This window comes from Pempheris klunzingeri, chromosome 14 (assembly GCF_042242105.1).
Source record: "Pempheris klunzingeri isolate RE-2024b chromosome 14, fPemKlu1.hap1, whole genome shotgun sequence".
Classification (NCBI taxonomy): Eukaryota; Metazoa; Chordata; class Actinopteri; order Acropomatiformes; family Pempheridae; genus Pempheris; species Pempheris klunzingeri.
In genome coordinates, this window is record NC_092025.1 from 23,698,732 (window position 1) to 23,714,178 (window position 15,447).

At 41.2% G+C, this 15,447-nt stretch overlaps 1 protein-coding gene across 1 annotated transcript in view; it reads right to left on the reverse strand.

Annotated features, from left to right (window-relative positions):
- Positions 1-1,002: 1,002 nt before the first annotated feature.
- The window catches only part of tmem132e (transmembrane protein 132E), a 96,620-nt gene continuing 82,175 nt past the window's right edge, over positions 1,003-15,447 (reverse strand). The window contains exons 8-9 of the mRNA XM_070843795.1: positions 6,288-6,482; positions 1,003-2,073 (exon numbers count right to left, since the gene is read on the reverse strand). Of these exons, the coding sequence (XP_070699896.1) occupies positions 1,003-2,073; positions 6,288-6,482 (1,266 nt within the window). The remainder of the gene's footprint in view (positions 2,074-6,287; positions 6,483-15,447) is intronic.

Below are 15,447 nucleotides of genomic sequence, written 5' to 3' on the forward strand. Positions count from 1 at the left end.
ATGTCTGTGTGTATGTAGGCCTGACATGGCATGCGTGTAATGCATGATAACATTACTTTAGTAATGTGTATGAATGATTATATAATTACAATACAAACATTTACAAATTTGGAAAAAGTTGCTGATTGTGCCTAACGATCCCCTTCCATGCAAAGAATGTTAGAGATCCTCACAATACACAAGCTCATTTCTATTTATACCTCATGCTCGAGATCAGCTGTAGAACTTAACATCTTACTACACTGCCTCTAGCCATAGTGAGAAAACAGGGTGTCCGCGCTGATACAAGAAGTGAACTGTGACCATTTTCATAAGGCATTAGATTTGTTTGTTCAGGACGAGGAGGACTGGTAGTAGGGCACTGATTCTGATTACCTATGAAATGTAGAAAAATGTAAGGAATGAACATGAGTACAAATCATGAGAGTGCTGCACCAAGAACAACAATGAAGAAAATTTCGCCATTAAAACACTTTTCCTACTTTGGCAAAAAACAAAATGATTTTTTTTTTTTAACGTAGCTTTCATGAGAGTCTTTGACAGTTTGTTTGTTCATCAAAGGCCTCTTTGTTTGGAGTAGGTACAGTACTGCAGAGTCCCACAGAACCAGCAAAAAAATACAGCTAATATCATCCATCTATATTCCTGTCCATATCAGGCTCTCTCTAGAATCAGATCCAAAAATAACAGAGCTGGATTAGCTCCCACATCTGGCCATGGCTCAGCTTCCCAGTGAAACGTGTTTCCTATAGCCAAGATTTACAGACTTCTCCAGTGATTGCGATCCTCTGGTCAAGTCTTTGGCTTCCTTGCGTTCTCTCCTGTGTGAGCGTGTATGAGATTACAGCACTGTGCAAACTAAATGGAACACACCCTAACCAAAACAACAATTGGCCTTTTAGTCTGTGAAAAATTATCTTTCACTTAGGTGAAAAAGAGAAAAATAGAAAGGAACATTTCTTTAGAAAGCTGAGAGTGGTGCTTCACACTGCACCTCTTATCTCAGGCTATTTCTTTTATTCTGCGCATGTAATCGTGCAGTTCCTCTGGGTCTTGAAAGCCCATATCCTGGCAAACCCACTGAATGTCCTCTTCATCTGCAATGGGGATGGAGTTGTAGGGCAGCTCCTCTGTGGGAAGGGTGGTAAAGGTGGTGAATTTGACCCTCTTGCGCTTGGAGGTGGGGGAACTGGCCTCCTCACCGTTCTCCTTCGTAGAGCCACCAGAGCTTCCGTCACCCCGCCCATGCACTTGGCTTTGAACGCTAGTCTGGGAACTCCCACTGCTGTGATGGTCCCCATGACAGCAAGTCTGTACGCCTTCCAGTGGATTACTGGGACTTTCTACCTGCTGTGGAGACAGATCACACTGGGCCCTCAGTGGCTGGCCGTTTCCCAGAAACACCCAGTGGTGGGAATGGTCCATGTTGGCCTGTCCCTCGGGAGGGATCCGCTTATGGCGGTATTTAAGCACAAAGACGATGCAGTTGATGAGAAATACCAAGATGGCCAGACAGAAGACTCCCAGTAGAGCATACATGCCGATCTCAAGGTCAGTCATGTTACGAGGTGAATGCACAAAGTCGTCTTCCTCCTCCTCGTCACTCTCAGTTGGTCGCTCCTGGTTGCTAATGGTGGGGAAATTGGTGTAATCAATGGGAACGCTGGCAGGCTGCTCATTAGATGTCTCATAAATTCTTCCACTGATGTTTGGATCAATGATTGGACGCCTGGTGACGGGCGCCAGCTCAATCTCACCCTCCGTGGTTGCCTCTTCCTCAGAGTCTTCCTCTGGGCCAAAGCGGACCTTGACATAAACCGTAGCAGATGCGATGACGCTTTTGCGTTTGGTCTTCTGGCAGGCCTCACAGATGGTCATCTCTACACGCACCATCTCGCCAGATCCCTCCCCTTCTGCCACCACCACAGGCCAGCGTTGCTGAGGCTCCTGGGATACCGACACAACTTTGTCATCCAGCGCTGAGGCATTGAGGTTGTAGTCTTTGGGATCAAAGTAAGTCAGAGTGGCGGCTGTGTTGTCACTGAAAAGCATCCAGACAGACAAACTCGCCTCCTGCCAGACAAAGAGAGAGAAGTACATTTTAAATTGATGGTTTCTTTACACCACAAGATAACTTTTGTTTACTTCAGAAACAAAAGGAAAAAGATTACAACAACATGAAACAAATGCATTCACTTCCCTGATCACAATGCAAAGGTACTGTTCTTGAATATTTGTGTGTCTTCGGTCAGTTATTAACATCCAATAACAAGAGTAGCTGAATGTTTTTAATGTCTCTGATCAACCTACAGAATCAGAAGTAGACTGAAAACTTGATTTAATAATTATTACCTCTTTCTTACTCTCTTAAGACCATTAGTGCTGTACTGATTATCATCATTGAAATGATGATGGTGGGAGATTTTGCCCCGGCTAAATTGCTCCCTTCGCTTCACAAATAATCGGAAATCATTGTAATTTGTGTGCTAATGTTGTTTGGACAAAACTGATGGAGAACATTATGCATTCTGATGACAAACAATAGCAAGTTTCACAAGTCTATCAGTAATACTGCAGCATAGGTTTACCCCCAGACTTTAATGGATTATAATAGCATCTAGCTCATCAAGACGTCAGACAAATGTTGGGTGTATGAGGGAAAAGTAGGAAAGGCAATAACATCACGACTCCTCCAACAAACAAAGTTCTATATAGTTGTTTTAAGAGTTTTGCACATGCATGTTTACTAATTCCTGCAAGTAAACAGCATGCTGCATTAATATCAAAGCACAGAAAGAGTCAAAAAGTAGTGACTCTGCCCTGTGTTTATATCTCTCCAAAGAATATTTCAATGGTTCAGATCCCATTCTTTCATGGCATTGAACGTGATTTGAAAATCTGTTCCCAACTGAGCCTTTGAAGTTCTGGACTTGCTCCAATCCCTAAATCTCCAGAGCCTTTTGTGAACATGTGCAGTACCCTGTGCTCAGTACAAGCCTTACAGACGGCCTGCCTCTGATGTGCACACCAGCAAACCACTTTCATGCACGGAGGAGGAAGGGGTGGCAGGAATGACTGCGTTGTCCTGAAGGCTACAACACAGCTCCGCTCTGCCGCACAGGCAGATAAGGCACATACAACAACAGCGTGTGCTTTGAATGATGAGATCTACTGTTTGTTGCGTTTGATCTTTTCATTTTGTATTTTCAATCATTCTTCAGTGTCTATACTCCCCTATAGAGAACATTTTTACATGCTGGGTCATGGACAACATTCATCTGCCACAGGGTACACCGCAACACTGGTGTCCGTGTAATCAAGGCTGTGTTTGACAGTCCCCTTTGTTCACAGCTTGTTTAAACATCAGCAACCAACCAGTAGGAGAGCTGAAAAGAGGGGAAATGTTGTCTCTTAAACAGTCGGGCGCTTTAAGGTTCCTTTAAGTTTTTCTTTTTGCAAAGGGCAGATACACACCACGTCTTTTCAGGACAGATTTCCCTTTGGTCCGGTTTAGGAGAAGAGTACTGTGTTGATTATGTGATGATGTTCCACCGCGAGGCAAACCTCTGTCATCCCAGTGTGACAGAAAAGACGGCCTTTGATATGGATGATTTAAATAATACATTGAATATGGCATATCTGTTTTTATGGGCCGACTGTGCTACGAAAGGCCTGATATAGGAAAAAAAAGAAATGACAGTAGGTGGATGTTTCAACACTGGCAGAACAATTGGCACATGCTTTCCAGTACAGGAAAGTTGTGCATGTAGCGGAGATGATTTTGTTTAGTCTGGGCTTTAGGTGACTGAGATCCAGACCGGTTTCTGTGCCATGTCCATATCTTACCAAACCATTGGCACATAATTTACCCAAGTAATATAATCTGTGCAATTGCAAAAGTGTATTAGCATGGAGTTTCCCATCTTTGAGTTTTCCACTTTCCTTTATTTGTGCTGTGCTGCATCAGGGAATATACGGGGATGTAAATTGAACATAAACGACTTTGATTGTAAAATCTGAATATGCAGAAAAAAAAAAAAAAACACTCCCCTGGAAATAGTATTCTGAGACATTTGCATCAACTTAAGATGCAATAATACTATTCAGATTCATAACTACCTTTTTTAAGCAGTAACACCGAGAATGTCACAACAACAGAAATGGTTTATGATGAACCTTCAAGACCGAAAAGGCTTGAACTTTGTCAAGTGGAAAAGAGAATGATACAAAGAGACCTTGATTGTCCAGTCCTCCCCATCCATAGTTTATGTGTTTCATTCATTTCTAGAGTAATAGAGGACATTTAGAAAGTTTTCCTGTGAAACAGAATCAAATGGCTTGAAATAGCTCCAGTACTCCTCTGAGAGCTTTGCCGGCAGAGGAATTGGCTGCCTTTTATGGCCCGGCCTTGGAGAGCACTTAGGACAATACATTACAATAATTAAATTTCAAGGTGGCCAAGAAGCGGAAAGCAGGAAAAATTGGAATTTAATGCTCGCTTCTCTCTCACTGATGCTTGATGGGGTTGTCGTTGCATTTTTAGCAACTTGCAGGCCAGTGAAAGGGCTCAGCAGGAAGAACACACACACACACACACACACACACACACACACACACACACACACACACACACACACACACACACACACACACACACACACACACACACACACACACTCTCCTCCCTAGGTAAAGCATGGCTGCCAATTAATTTCTTGCAGAGAATTGCAGAGATCCTTACCCCTGTGTGAAGAGACAGTGGCAAAGAAAAAAGCCCACGGTCGGCTGTTTTCACCCAGACGTCCTCTCACTTCTCACTTGAGTAACAAAATCCATTTTGGGAAAATGCATTTGGACGTATCAGAAGTGTTTTGCCAGGCTTGGCTAATATGGAGGTTATGTTAAAACAGCACCAAGGATACTTATTAGTTCACTGCAGCTGCCTTTATCTGGAATGCTTGCTAACAATGCTTGCTGGAGCTTAAAAGATTTAGCTGGGAAATAATTTTATTACTCAGAAGTGAAGCTAGTGCCTGCTTGTTGATACTGAGCCACTGAAGGGATTTGCAAATAAACTTCATTTTACTACTTCAGAGACTGAAATAAGGAAACACACTAAGTGTTAGTGAGGCATAAGGAGCCTCACTAACACTACATTTACACCCTTGCTGCATTTAGTAATTGGTGAACGGTTCATTGCCATAATTAACTGTATATGGAGGTCAATGGTATTACGTTTGGACCTTAAGAAGTGGTGTGTATTCAGTCCTCTCCAGTGATTCAGTGAATGCCTATATATAGTCTTTGATTCCATACAAAACAATGGATCAGCAATTCAGTGCCGATTGTTTCAGCTGCAATTTCATATTGATCCAGCTGATATTTGATACGTTGACTATCCTAAAAAATCTGTTGATTGAAGATTGAACATTAAAAAACACACCAACATTTCAAGAACTCTTATTTCAAGTCCTGACTCACAATAGGTCCAGGACACTGTGTTTACTGCCCGACTGACAGTGAGTAGTAAACACAGGCAGTGACACTCTAGGTTACGTTTTAGTGAGTCCCTAATTAGGATGGTAAGTTTCCGTTAACACGGGGAAGACTTGGATCCAGTGAGCTTCTTTCATCTAAATTTGTGCTTTTGGAAATAGCAGTAATGCTTGTTATTTACCTCAGGTAGACTTCTGGTAACCGTGCTGTCAGTGCACGAGTAGTCTTCATAAATATGCAGGGGTCGTGGTGCCGGCCACATGTTTTCATGACACTGTTGTGCGTTTTCCAGAATAAAATGCACGGCAAATATTTGACGGAGCTACGGACATGGTAGCTTCTGACAGTTCTGTTTAGTGTGGGAATTTGAAGAGACTGGCTCAAAGTGGGTACGTGACTGGGGAGTGTATCTGGACAGCTGCAGTACACCCGCAGACACACACACACACACTTTTTTGTTAGTTAACAGGACATTGGATTGGATTACATGAAGTCTCTGGTGTCTTAACCCTGACCTTAACCACAACAACTACATGCCCACACATACACACACACAGAGACACAAGAGCAGAAAGAGAGATCAGTTTTGGACAACTATTTCCCACAGAATCAGACCCCTGGTTGGGTGTAAATGTAGGATATTTCTGACATTCGTAGCACTTTTCTGATACATTTCAGTTCCTTCTCACACCGCTGATAATGAAGTAGCGAGCGAACATAAATAAAATAACATTTACTGGATGAATAATTGGTAATTTTTCTGCCCTGTGTGATATGTGATGATGATGTACCTGCTTGGGAGCACTGAGTGTCTGGATGCCGGTTGCCTTGGCCACCATGGTGTGGCTGTTGCCGGGGCTGGGCTGCAGCGATAGGGTCAGGCCTGAAATGGCGTGAACGCGCAGCTCCGTGATGGAAACCTTTTCGTCTGTGACAGAGAAAGCAGACTCCCCCAGCACTGCATCCACTGCCAGCGGAGACTCCACCTGCAGAGAGAGGTACCTCTTTTATTGTTTCTCCACATGACAGAGCGACGTTGCTTAAGTTCAGAATAGACAACAGCTTTATTGTCTTTTTGAAGCTCATAATGCCCATGACAAGCCAATTTTGGATTAAAGTGCTTTGTTCGCTGTTGTCTTGGATCCATGTGTCAATGCCTCTCTGTCTATCATAGTGAAAAAAAACAAACAAACAAAAAAAAACACACACTCAAGACAAAATCCATCAGCGACCAGACAACGAGGTACAATCCAAAGCTGCTTTCAAAGTGACGTTGAGCAGAAACACTTGTGCCCATCTAAGTGTCACCACATGAAATACCGAAACCATTTGAAGCCGTTCTCGCCTCTTTGGGTAATCCCAGGTTTCTGACAGGCCTCTGCACCCACTACTTTAAACACTTTTAAAAGATCATCATTTTACTTTGCAAGTGCGGCCAGAGGTCATGAGGGACTTGAGTGAAGTAAAGAGGCATTGAGTGGAGCGCTGGGCCTTGTCTTCAGTGCCAGACACGGAAATCTTTTTCACCTTCATCTTGAGTATTTTCGAGCTGCTCTGACTGGCGTCAAATAAAGAATGCAACGCTAGAGCAGCGGAGGGTTTGGTGCTCTGACAAGGTTCCCCAATCATCATCAAGTGAAACCTTGAAAAAGCAAGCCGACTACATCGTCTGTACACAAGTTGTAATGATAACAGGGGAGGTGATCATCATGATAATGATAATAATAATAATAATTAAAAAAAGACATGGTTCTTTACCTGAAGCCTTTCATGTCTCTCTTGATACTGTATGTGAAGCCTGTGACAGAAGCCCGGTTGCTGTGTTTGCTTCTTAACTTGATTTTCTGCATAATTTGCTGAACAATGTTGTTGTTTTTTTTTCTGCCACATCATTTGGTGCAATAACCTGTTGTGTGATTTGTCACGTAAAGGCTTGAGCCAAATGATGAGCGGAAACAGATGCATCTGCAGGTGTCTGGTTTTATTAATTTGGTCTTGAAAGTTGATGATTTCTGTTGTGAATCTAAATCATAACCCCCCCCCTTCATAAAAACACAGAGTGCAGCGGTCTGTCTCTTTATTTCAGCCTCTGTAGGCTTGTACTCTTGCTCTGCGCTGTCTGTTTTGTATTATTCCTTTACATTATGTGCTGCATGGAGGTTTTGAGCTTACATGTAGCTATGGTAACAGGAGAAGATAAATACAACTGGCCTACAACACACCTCTGAGGAGCACGATGTTAGTTCATCATCCGTCAGAATTTTTTCTAGCTAATGTTTTAAGGCTTCAGTTGCTGTCAGCCAATGCTTCCAGTCAATAATAGAGTTTGAAATACTATTTCACAGGTCAAGAATGATCTTTCAATCAATCCATCTTTATCTCAACAAATGTTATCTCAAGACGCTTTCCATAAAGAGCAGGTCTAGACCAAACTCTTTAATTAAGAGCCAACAATTCAAGAATCCACACATCAGGCAACAGTGGCAGGAAAAACTCTCCTCTAACAGGAAGAAACCCTGTCACACTGGTGAGGAGCTTTTTCAGTCTGCTCTTCTTCTTTGCTAATACACCCAGACTAAGGTATTTCTTTCCCTTGTTTTATGTGTGCTGGCCTCTTTGTAACCTCTGTAAAAAAAACTCTGCATTGCCTTGATCTGTAATTTGCACACAAAAGCACAGAATACAGAAGTACTGTTAGCACCTCTCGCCTCTTATTTTGCCCAATAAACTGAATTCTTTTAGTTTATTACATTTCAGATTTTTTTTTTTGGTGGTGGGTGACATGCAGCAAAGGGCACAGGATGGATTTAAAGACTCCGCCTTAATACATGATAGGTTCTCTACCAGGTGCTACCAGGGCGACAGTTTATTAACTTCCAATAGTGTGGCCATAGCAGGAGAGACACTCCTGCAAAATATGCTTCTGGAATTCTTGACACAGTTTAGCTGAAATAAAATAGAGTCCACAGCTCACTTACTAGATTTTTCTGTAGCTTTTGACCACATCTCGTCCTGAGCGCTTATGTCTATATTCTACACTTGAAAACGAGGTCCTCACCTTCAGTGACACCTTCCCTCTTTATTTTCAGTGTCACTGCATTTGTACCAACATGATAGCTCACGCTAATTAGATGGCTTGATGAGTGTTGTCAAACTTTGCTTTGCACAGCTACAAGAATGGTATAATGCTCTGCGCTAATGTCCTCTTAGCCCACAAAGGTTAATGGTACGAAACAATTAAGTACCGCTGTCGGCTGTGTGAAAGCCTCTCTTGTAGCTGCGTATAATGTGTTTCCCCCTACAGCACCTCGATTTCCCTGCCCTTGATATTTTGCTTTATATATCTCTGCACAACAGCGTGTGCTATCTGTACGTCTATGTGCCGCCTTATTATTAGAGTGAATTGTTACAGCGGTAAAAAAGTATCGTTGAAATTGTTCGAAGGGAATAAAAGAGTAATTCTCCATACTGTTTCATGCGCTAGTGCTAAAAATAGGAGAAAATAAAAATGCAGCTACAAAATTCTGCAGTCAGGTCCCACTTCCATATGCATATTGTTTGGGTGTGATAGATTAACGTGCCAGAAAAGAGAGTTATGGTCCACTGGGCACCACACAAACACGTGCACACGCAGGCACACACTCATACACACTAACACACACACACACAACCACCTAAGCAAAACCCTAAGGCATGATAGTAAATGGATACATAAACTTAAAGTTTTCATGAGGACAACTCAGCTGCATGATGGATCACTTTTAATACTAAAGGAAATCTTGATAGCAGAACTTTTTATTTCTAGGGATGGATTCTGTTCAAGAGGGGAGCTAATAGAGATAATGGCCCTAAGTCCTTTCATGAACAGTGATAGAGAGGTGAAATGATGAACGACCTATTGGGGTCAAACCGCATACGACTCGGTTTGAAAGCTGTTTGCTCACAATTGATTTTCTGCTATTTCATGACCAATTCCCCTGTGGCTGATATTTCTGCAGACCAATTAAAATGACTAAAAAGAAATGCTCATACTATTAAAATCAATATGTACGACTTTGTACAAATGTCAAAACACAATTCAAAGATACACCCCGTTGTGCATTGATTGTCTAAACTAAAAAAATGTAAGAATCTTGTCCAGAGTTATGATCGCTATGCTTGAAACACATCATATTGTTTAGGCATTTCTTTCAGGAAATTTCAAGGATATTTAAAAACAAAAACTTTGTCACGACACATGTGGTGCTGCAGTGCGAGTACGGTGTCAATGCTTGAGCCTCCCTCAGTCTCTGCTGCCTTTGTTGCTTGAATTGGCCCACACAGACCCTCAGAAATCACATAAACCTGTTTCACGCACGTTATAGTTGTCTATAGATTCTCTGCACACCAAATCTACCTGAACACAACCTTCTCAACCTTTCATCCTGTGATATTTATAGATGTAATGGCTCAGTCCCCATCCACAGTTGCCAAAATACAGAAAGAGGCCTGAATGTGGAGGAAAAGCACTTTAAGAGCAAATATTAGAGCTCCACAGAATGATTCACGGTTCATTTGTTCATAAAATGTTTAAGTCTGAAGGGTGCACATCTCCTTATGACTTCCTTCACACTCAACTGCTGGAAGTGCACCAGGCAAAAATTCGTATTCATGTTATAATGCAATGATTTTTGGCTAAATGTTTGTCTCGTTGCTTGAGCTGATGGTTATTTTTTCACAACGATGCTGCACATGAACATTTGTTTTCTGTTAGGAGCAGCTAGTCTGGACTCTTGTCTTTATCAATAAGTAACGTGTTCGCCTATTTGAGTGCCAGGTTCAGTCGTCGTCACTTTCCAGGACGCTGCGACATGTAGAGTTCTGTTCTGCTCTTCATTTCTTTCTCGTGTGCAAATACGATGACTTTTTGTTGAGGGGGGAGTTTAACCAACGTGATCTGAGAATCTGGAAATAGTTCAATTGCAAGATACGACTGACGGTACTGAAATAAATACTTATTTTGTACTCAAGTTAGTTGAAAGTGACATCTTTAAAGCTATTAAGAAGAGCACAAAGAGGGTCTATCTGTATTATAAGTGCTGTGAGTGAGAAGAATTATCCAGAAAGTCAAATGTGAAAAAATGACAAAAGTAATGGTCACAGTTTATCCCTAATCCTATTTGCATTAATATCGCCTTCTCTTTTATTATCATTTTTAAATAATACTTGGAGGGAGCACTGCTGATGCTCGCAGAGGAGAATTAGACCTCAAACAAGCTTTTGTCACAATAAAAATGAAAACCCAGGAGGAAGATTTTCTCCCCAACTGTTATCAATTTGTGATGTTTATGATGTATTCCAGCGAGTATTTGCTGATGAAGTGCTGCAATTTGGTTTTTTCATTTTCCCTCAGATTGCCTCATTTTACTTTATCACAGTTACTGATTTCCTAAATTTCCCACAATGTCTGTGGAAAATCCCCACAAAATGCTTGAGGACATGTTGCATCCAGTACGTGTAGGTGGGGGAGTGTTGGTTAGTGTGAGGACATCACTCGATAAAAAGCAAGAGATCATGACTCAAAATCAAACATACAGGATGTTGATGTTATTTTCTGGTCTATTAGAAGAAAACTTTTGTCTCTTCTATCTTGTATAACGTTAAGCATGCTAGCATGTAAACATTAGCTCCAGGCTCCAGGTTATTATTGGTATTGAACAAGCATTTTACCAAACATTGGCGCAGAATGGAAAAATAAGGGATCACCAAAGTTATTACAGTTCATCCTCAGGGGGACATGAACGCCTGAACCAAACATCACAGCAATCCATCCAATAGTTGTAGAAATATTTCACTCAGAAGTCCAAATGTGAGCCTGTACCTGGTGGTATTTGTGGAAAAGTCATGGATCACAAAGTCATTTAGGATTCATCCTCTAGGGACCATGAAATTTGGCTGGACGTGAGCAGCATTCACCCTGACCTGCAACGGATGTTATATTTTCCCTGCTTATTTATTTTAGTTTTACACAATTAAGTGATTGACACTTTATCTATATTGCATTTCCAGATTGCACTGTTTTTAATTTCATCAACTGTGCTTATTATTTGATTTAGTTAGTGATTTGAAACACCCAGTTCTCTGCACACAGCAGTCCTTGTTACTGCACCTCTAGTACTGACCCAGGAAACATGACAACAGTGATGATTCACTGGGAGGACATAAAACACAGCAGGTTCAGATCACCCAAATTAGCACCTACACTACGCAGACACGCAGGCAGTTGGAGTAGAAACACGATCCCTCACTGGCTTCCCACATGTAAGCGCTGCTAATTGTGTCCTGCTTCCCTTTCTTCTTAATTTCACGAAAACTCACCAACGCTTCTTTACATTTAACATCTCTCTGTCAATGAAACCACTGCTCAGCTTTTAAGAACAAGCCGTTAGTGTTGCATCCATCAGGTCACTTTCATTAACAATTAATATCTTGTGGCAGCGTTTATTTAAAATTTAATTGGACAGAGACAAAGCTGGTGGAAGAGAGAAATATTCTTGAACTGAGTCTGTCCCTTTTACTTCGAAAATACTTTCTGCCCCCTCTGATGTGATAATTAACATATAAAAAGCCAGCACCTCCTGCCTGGAAGTAAACAGAGCTATTTTGACAAAATGTGGAACCGTCTGGAATAAATACTGATTCATAGCTACGCTAAGTAATGAATGATGAATGCGTTCCACGTCTGTCATCTGTGTTTCCGTCTGCCAGCAGGGAGAGGTCAGCTGTAGTTGTGTCGCTCCTTCCAGCCCAGCTCCCAGTTGAATTTGTCATTGGTGCTGCAGGCAGGGGAGGTGAAGTGAAGCACAAAAGTAGTTACACTTTACATGTTCTTCGAGCAGGAGCTCCTCTATCAGCCACCGTTGAGCGTTCTGCTGTGTGTACCTGTGCGTGACGTTGTGCTGGCGGCCTTCACAGGAAGCCGCGGCGCGATATTTCACTGATGCTTAAGGCAAACAGAAGATCAATGATGAGTCCAAGCAGTGGACTGACACCCAACAGCAGAGTTTCCTCACTGAACACGGATGAGCGCTCACTCGTGCTGGTGCATATTACTTATCACACTACACTATCTTCTCCCTACTACAGCCCACGTGCTCCTCTCAAACCTTGCATTCAATAAGTCATACTTCTGGTGTGCAGCGCAACAGAATATCAGTGGAAGATTTATTCATGCAAGCGGAAGATTTCATGGGCACCTGAAATTATCTCCTGGAGCAGAAACACACCTCAAGAAAACATGTCACCTTTCAGGCAATAAAGCATCCTGACGTATCTACAGAAAATACCACAAAGATCCTTAATGTCTGTAGCACTGATAAGTCTTTCCACTGAAAGCTATGCAGTATTTGACCATAGGTGATGTGCAGGGGGCACTTTAAACCTTCAGCTGGACTTTAATTATGCTTCATTACAGTAAAAGAAACTATGATTTGAAAGATAAAATTGCAATTAGCAAGATTTTACGTAAAACTACATCTGAATCACAAAGCTGAGCATATGGATTCAAACACTATAGATTTACAGTGTTTGCCAAAATATGATGTCTGGAGCCTGATTGGGACACTGGTGGTGAAATCTCATCAAACAGAACGTGACATTATAGAAATCCAGCATATTGAAAGAACCATATTGCATTTTGTTTTGAATTTCAAGCTGCCTTTTCTTGCTGCCACTTGGAAACGCCAAAATGCAAATGCATAGTGTAGTTTTATCTTTGTTTTTAAGGAATAGACACACCAGCTTCGCCTGCTTGAAAATTCTCTTTGAGTGTAAGCAAAAAAAAAAAAAAAATAACACAGAACTGGAAGGCCTGTGTTTTGTGGCACGTAGTAAAATCATATTTGTGCATTCTGCAACAAGAAGACAACTTTTTTTACTCTAAATTATAACTATGAAGTCGATGCTGATTGTACAGTGTAATGGCCATAGAATAATGATATCATCTGCATTTAGATTGGCTTCTTATAAGCTTCGCTTTCACCATGAAACCAGTTATGACTGGGAAAACAAAGGCTCAATTTACAGCACAAAGGAAGAGTGGCAACCATTGCTCCTTCAGACGGCTTTTCTTTTTACTTCATCAGTATAAAACACAACCTGCTTACTTATTAATACAACTGGATGTTTTACTCTGACTTGATCAGGGTTTGATAATCTATATAAAATACACATTTTATTAAGGCTGTAATAGATTTTAAATAAGCTACTTTAAGTTCGTTTTATTCTCAGGTCAAAATATAAAGTATAAAGTTCACCTTGATGATTTGAGCCTGGCTGCTGTATGACCTTTGATTGTTTACTAAAATGGACTGAATATGCAGCACGCTCATGAAGCAAGTGACAGGCAGCTTCAGCTAACAACGTCGGACAGTACCTGTGTACGGCATCAATAAAGCAAACTCTCAACAAAATACAATTTACTATTCAGAAGAGAGAGCTTTAGCAAATTGAACCGTGATCCATTTTTTTGTAGACTTAAGTGACAGATCAATTTAGTCTGGTTACGCTGCGACTTCTACAAGCTCCAGCCTTCATGTTGTAGACATGATGGGCATTTTTCATTATACTTTCCATCAGTGTAATTAACATTGACACACACAGAGATGTATCCTGCCTCTTTATGCTTGTTTGCACAAAACACAAAGTGCTCCTCTTCCAAGAGGATGCACTGATGAAATACAAAGGCAATGCCTCTTGAAATGCAGTGAAAAATGATAACATGACCCTCGCTTTCAACTTTTACCGTCCTGTAAACTTTCAGGCAATTACACAGCTTCCCACAATGCAGAGTAAGAGGGTGCAACAGCTGCAAAATAAACCTATGCACCCCCCTGCAAGGCAAGGGTTCCCTCGACAGCTACAGAGCCTTTCAGCAGCCAACAGCCTGCTGATAGCCACTCCTATAAAACTATCACTTTCTGGGGGGACATATTCAGCTTTATTAGACAGATACAAAGACTGGAGAGGCAGAAAAAGGGGGAATGACGGGTGACAAATGTCTGTTAGACGTTGATCCTGTGTGTGTTATCTTAGGATAGAAGTCAGGATGTGGGTCTGCAGGAACATAAATGTGCTCATGTGTGTAGAAGCCTTTCTTCTGATGTTGGATCCATACAGATCAGCTTGGACAATCAATCAAACATGCTGTCATGATCTGAAGTAGTGGTTTACTATTTGTCTGTGCTTATGTGCTCTTGTCTTTGTTTTCTCTTAATGTTTTTCTTCATATACAATCAACCCAAGTCGGCCCTGTCTCCTAGAAATTACATCAATATACAAATAATTTGCGATGGCAGAGACACGTTATGAAGACAGAATCACGTTTTCTATTTACAAAATGAGGAAGCGTTGCTAATTGACAAACTTGGCATGTTGGAAAAATGTTGACACTGGATGGAAAATGTTTCACTTGTTGTCTGTATTTGATTTCATACATATTTAATTTGTTTTCAGCCAAAGTAACAATCTTTTCCTGACCTAAACCTAACCTCAGACCGATCTTTGGACATGTTTAAGTTGTTTCCTGCCAGATTAACACAAATGGTGAAGTGCATTGTCCCTTCTTAAATCAAATAATCCTAAACACATACAGTACAGTACAGAGACCTGAGCCTATATGCATGAACATTTATAAACATGGAGAACTGGATGCTGCTGAGTGCAAATGATTTTTTTCAATGCCTTTATTACCTTCTCGCCTACAGAGTTTCATAGATTATATAACTCACTATTTTTAAAAAGAGGTGATGATATTTGAAGAGTCGGACTATGGTGTATAATCTAAATAGGCCTAAGCTGTGGGTGGAACTTGTTCTTCTCCATATTCACTTGATAAACCTCCAGCTAGTGTGTGTGTTTTATTCCAGTGACACCCATTGTCCACATTTCCATTTAAATCACCCAGTGAAGTTA